The sequence below is a fragment of the Cherax quadricarinatus genome, chromosome 29, assembly GCF_038502225.1.
Source record: "Cherax quadricarinatus isolate ZL_2023a chromosome 29, ASM3850222v1, whole genome shotgun sequence".
Taxonomy (NCBI): Eukaryota; Metazoa; Arthropoda; class Malacostraca; order Decapoda; family Parastacidae; genus Cherax; species Cherax quadricarinatus.
Window position 1 is genome coordinate 31,357,536 of NC_091320.1, and position 6,000 is coordinate 31,363,535.

Below are 6,000 nucleotides of genomic sequence, written 5' to 3' on the forward strand. Positions count from 1 at the left end.
CATTACCTTATCGCCGAACTTGAGTAGGTTTTCGTGACATTATTTGCCCCTCTAAAATCGTATTGTTTGTTGTTTGTGTACCTACACCTTTCCAGGAATGAATTTATAAACAACTCTCTTCTTGACAATCTTTATCACCATACATACTGTGCCTTTCAGTGACACTGGTCTGTAGTTTAACGCTACCTCTCTGTCTCCATTATTTAATACTGGGACTACATTTGCTCTCTTCCACACCACTGGCAGTTTCCCTATGTCAACTGACTTGTTGAAAACAGTGGCTAGTGGCTCTCACAGTGCTCCTGCTGCTGCTCTCTCAGGACCACAGAGATATAATCTGGTCTCTTTGCCTTCGAGGTCTCTAGCTTGCACATTAGTTTCCTCACCTCTTCCCCAGTTGTATGCACTGTGTCCATCACTCGCTAGTGCACTCTACCTCTCTGGCTCTCTGGTAATGTCCTTATTTACTCCAAGAACACCTCCTTAAGTTTCTTGCTGAGCTCCTCAAAGATTTCCTGGAATATCTTGTGAGCTCTACTTCCTTCTTCAGCCAGATTATCTAGTCCTTTTTACTGTTGTCTACCTCCTGATGTAGCAATATAAGAATTTGGCTTTCGATGTTATCTCAAATTATCGTTGAGCCGTTGTTCTTACACGAGAATAGTTGTGTCTGGCTTTTCTGTTCAATTCTATGATTTTACTGCTTGTATATAAATGTGTATATAACCATGTGTATATAACCATACGTATATATACAAAATATACACTACAAATATGCACCATGTGTATACATGCTTTGTATATGTGTACTGTGTGTGTGCATGTACATTGTGTAAGCATGGATGCATGCCTATGTGTAGACCATGTGTATTCTGCAAGATTAAAGTGTGTATTATATTGACAAGAGCTAAACCCGTAGGCGGAGTCGTAGCTCCCATCCCTGGCATTAACATTCCTTCACCAGTATCAAGGAGGGTTAATATCTAGTTCTGGGGCCCCGCCTCTGCATTTCTTGCCTGTTTATTTGGAATCTTATTTACATGCTTTTAAAAAGTAATACCCCGCATGGAGACAGAAATACGGAAAACAAATGAAAGGTAATCTGTGTATTTCGACTCCCATTTGGGGTCCTCCTCAGTGGCTCACAGCTAGTGAGTTCTTCTCCACCACCTCCCTGGTTAATACATTCTCCGTGTTCACTCTACCAAGCCTCAGGGACTGAACACCTTCTACCAAGCCTGAGACTGAACATCTTCTGCCACGCCTGAAGGACTGAACACCTCCTACCAAGCCTGAAGGACTGAACACCTCCTACCAAGCCTCAGGGACTGAACACCTTCTACCAAGCCTGAGACTGAACATCTTCTGCCACGCCTGAAGGAATGAAAACCTCCTACCAAGCCTGAGGGACTGAACACCTTCTACCAAGCCTAAGTAACTGAACACTTTTTACCAAGCCTGAGGGACTGAGCACCTACCAGCCCTGAGGGACTGAACACCTTCTACCAAGCCTGAGGGACTGAACACCTACCAGGCCTGAAGGATTGAACACCTACCAAGCCTGAGGGACTGAACACCTTCTACCAGGCCTGAGGGACTGAACACCTTCTACCAAACCTGAGGGACTGAACACCTTCTACCAAGCCTGAGGGACTGAACACCTTCTACCAAGCCTGAGGGACTGAACACCTTCTACCAAACCTGAGGGACTGAACACCTTCTACCAAGCCTGAGGGACTGAACACCTTCTACCAAACCTGAGGGACTGAACACCTTCTACCAAGCCTGAGGAACTGAGCACCTTCTACCTGGCCTGAGGGACTGAACATCTTCTACCAAGCCTGAGGGACTGAACACCTTCTACCAAACCTGAGGGACTGAACATCTTCTACCAAGCCTGAGGGACTGAACACCTTCTACCAAGCCTGAGGGACTGAACACCTTCTACCAAGCCTGAGGGACTGAACACCTTCTACCAAACCTGAGGGACTGAACACCTTCAGGTGAGCACCTTCTACCTGGCCTGAGGGACTGAACACCTTCTACCAAGCCTGAGGAACTGAGCACCTTCTACCTGGCCTGAGGGACTGAACACCTTCTACCAAGCCTGAGGGACTGAACACCTTCTACCTGGCCTGAGGGACTGAACACCTTCTACCAAGCCTGAGGGACTGAACACCTTCTACCAAGCCTGAGGGACTGAACATCTTCTACCAAGCCTGAGGGACTGAACACCTTCTACCAAGCCTGAGGGACTGAACACCTTCTACCTGGCCTGAGGGACTGAACACCTTCCAGCAGGCCTGAGGGACTGAACACCTTCTACCAAGCCTGAGGGACTGAACACCTTCTACCAAGCCTGAGGGACTGAACATCTTCTGCCAAGCCTGAGGGACTGAACACCTTCTACCAAGCCTGAGGGACTGAACACCTTCTACCAAGCCTGAGGAACTGAACACCTTCTACCTGGCCTGAGGGACTGAACACCTTCTACCAAGCCTGAGGGACTGAACACCTTCTACCTGGCCTGAGGGACTGAACACCCTCTACCTGGCCTGAGATACTGAACACCTTCTATCATGCCTGAAGGACTGAACACCTTCTACCACGTCTGAGATTGAACACGTACCATGCTTGAGACTGAATATCTACCAAGTCTGAGACTGAACACCTACCAAGTCTGAGAGTGAACACCTACCAAGCCTGAGGGACTGAACACCTTCCACCAAGCCTGAAACTGAACACCTACCAAGCCTGAGACTGAACACCTACCAAGCCTGAGGGACTGAACACCTTCCACCAAGCCTGAGACTGAACACCTACCAAGCCTGAGGGACTGAACACCTTCTACCAAGCCTGAGGGACTGAACACCTTCTACCTGGCCTGAGGGACTGAACACCCTCTACCTGGCCTGAGATACTGAACACCTTCGATCATGCCTGAAGGACTGAACACCTTCTACCACGTCTGAGATTGAACACGTACCATGCTTGAGACTGAATATCTACCAAGTCTGAGACTGAACACCTACCAAGTCTGAGAGTGAACACCTACTAAGCCTGAGGGACTGAACACCTTCCACCAAGCCTGAAACTGAACACCTACCAAGCCTGAGACTGAACATCTACCAAGCCTGAGGGACTGAACACCTTCCACCCAGCCTGAGACTGAACACCTACCAAGCCTGAGGGACTGAACACCTTCCACCAAGCCTGAGACTGAACACCTACCAAGCCTGAGGGACTGAACACCTACCAAGCCTCTCCACCTCACCCTCTGTTTCCAGTATTAAATCTCTTTTTCATTCGACTGAAGAAGTCTCCTGCGCAGGCGAAGCGTTTAGGCAAATAAGGACACCCAAGTGTAACACATGTATCTTATACACTCAAGATAAGATACAGCTTGCAGAATAAGCCATTGTAGGGACAATGTTTCACAGGTAAGCCCCTATCAAGTATGGGTTGATAAAGCTGTGCAGAGAGCGCCTGAGGAGGTCCGCCACTGGGTTCTTCACTGCATATTCTCACCCAGCATTAAACAAGAGTACCCGTGGAGTGATTTTAAGCTCTACTGAAAATCCACCCGAGTCTTCTTCAAATCTTAAAGCGCTTTTTTTGTGAGGGAGTCGAAAACCTAAAATATTTTCCTTTTTTTTCGTTTAGCTCATTTGGGCTGTTACTGTCCAGCCATGCCACCTCTTCCTGTTGTCTCCCATCTATTTATTCCTGTTAATGTTGTCTATCTCTGAGTATCTCATAAGCTGTGATCATGTCTCCTCTGGTTCTCCGGTCTTCTAAAGATGGAAGAACTGGTTTTCTCATCCCATCTTGGTATCGAAGCCATTGTGGTTCTAGGGTCAACCTTGTAGCAAATGTCTCAACCTTTTTCAAGTTCCTCTCTGTTTGATCAGGTGAGTGGGTTATATGCTGGTGCTGCGTTCTCTAGTACACGTCCAAGGTAAGCCTGTGTAGTGTGTGTGTGTGTGTGTGTGTGTGTGTGTGTGTGTGTGTGTGTGTGTGTGTGTGTGTGTGTGTGTGTGTGTGTGTGTGTTTGTGTGCGTGTGTGTGTGTGTGTTTGTGTGCGTGTGCGTGTGTGCGTGTGTGCCAATGTACTCATTTATTTGTACTCACGTATTTGTGGTTGCAGGGGTTGAGCATAACTCCCGGCCCCGTCTTCTCGCTGGTCGCTACTAGGTCCACTCTCTTCTTGCTCCATGAGCTTTATCAAACCTCTTCTTAAGACTATGTATGGATCCTGCCTCCACTATATCACTCTCCAGATTGTTCCACTTCCTGACAATTCAATGACTAAAGAAGTACTTCCTAACATCCATGCGACTCATCTGACTCTTCAGCTTCCACATGTGACCCCTTGTTGCTATGTCTCACCTCTGAAACATCCTGTCCGTATCCATCCTCTCAATTACTCTCAGTGCTTTATATGTCGTTATCATGTCCCCTCTATCCCTCCTGTCCTCCAGTGTCGTCAGGTTGATTTCCCTTAACCTCTCCTCGTAGGACATGCCCCTTAGCCCCGGCACTAGTCTTGTTGCAAACCTTTGCAATCTCTCTAATTTCTTGAAGTGCTTGACCAGGTGTGGGTTCCATACTGGTGCTGCATACTCCAGTATGGGCCTGACGTACACCTTGTGTGTGAATGTGTGTGTGTGTGTGTGTGTGTGTGTGTGTGTGTGTGTGTGTGTGTGTGTGTGTGTGTGTGTGTGTGTGTGTGTGTGTGTGTGTGTGTGTGTATGTGTATGTCTGTCTGTGTCTGAGTATGTGTATGTGTGTGTGTGTGTGTGTGTGTGTGTGTGTGTGTGTGTATGTGTGTGTGTGTGTGTGTGTGTGTGTGTGTGTGTGTGTGTGTATGTGTGTGTGTGTGTATGCCTGTCTGTCTGTGTCTCTGAGTGTGTGTATGTATGTGTGAGTGTGTGTGTGTGTGTGTGTGTGTGTGTGTGTGTGTGTGTGTGTGTGTGTGTGTGTGTGTGTGTGTGTGTGTGTGTGTGTGTGTGTGTGTGTGTGTGTGTGTGTGTGTGTGTGTGTGTGTGTGTGTCAATAACTGCATGTGTAAAATGTGTTTGCACATGACTGAAGCATAAAGACGTATAAATTCACATGTGGAAATGATGCACATGTGGATATGGACGTGTGTGAGGGAGGGCAGGTGTGGTCGATAAGCATGCTGGGAGATAATGTAGGTCAGTGGGATAGGTGTGTGTGTGTGTGTGTGTGTGTGTGTGTGTGTGTGTGTGTGTGTGTGTGTGTGTGTGTGTGTGTTGGGGTGGGTGGGTGTATTCTAGCTCTTGGCCCCGCGTTTAGAATCAAACGAACAATTTTAATACCCAAAAGCACTGTACCAACACCTTGATTGTTCGTGTATGCGTGAGTGATTGTTCGTGTCTAACGAAGAAGTTATGTTGCATTTTATTAAGTTTGCACACATGCGCGTGCATGCGCATATGTGCGTGTGCCTGCCTTTAAGTGTGCGTGTTCGTGCTTGCGTGCGTGCGTGTGCGTGCGTTATATATCTCACCTGACCAATTCGTTCTCTCTCTGTTCTTCAATCTTCTGTCTTCTCATAACATCCTGTATGATGCTACGTTCTTCCTCGGTGAGGTGTGAGAGGTCTGGCATTATGTCTGGTCCTCCGTCTGCCGCCATGGTGGGAGGCTGCTCTAGTGATGATGACCCTGGGGTAGTGCGCAGGGGAGCCACGCCCCGCGGGGGGCGGCCATGCCCAGGCGGGAGCACCAGCACCACCTGTACCTCAGGGGAGGCACGTGGTGGCCGCGCTGGCAGCAGCAGCAGCAGCAGCACCAGCAACAGCAGCACCAGCAGCAGCAGCAGGAGGGCAGCAGCAGCGGGGCAGTGCCTACCTGCCTCCGGCGGGAGGGTGCCGCCCCGAGGGGCCTGGCCCGCTGGCCGCCTCCACCTGGGCACGCCCCATGCCGCGCCCCCCGCCCAACACCGCCGCCCGGGGCAGCCCTACACTACCCTCAG

The 6,000-nt window shown here is 49.1% G+C and overlaps 1 protein-coding gene across 1 annotated transcript in view; it reads right to left on the reverse strand.

Moving 5' to 3' along the window:
• Nucleotides 1–5,795, reverse strand: part of LOC128690554 (uncharacterized) — a 331,846-nt gene extending 326,051 nt beyond the window's left edge. The window contains exon 1 of the mRNA XM_070089803.1: nucleotides 5,534–5,795. Coding sequence (XP_069945904.1) covers nucleotides 5,534–5,661 — 128 coding nt within the window. The 5' untranslated portion in view covers nucleotides 5,662–5,795. The remainder of the gene's footprint in view (nucleotides 1–5,533) is intronic.
• Nucleotides 5,796–6,000: the final 205 nt, after the last annotated feature.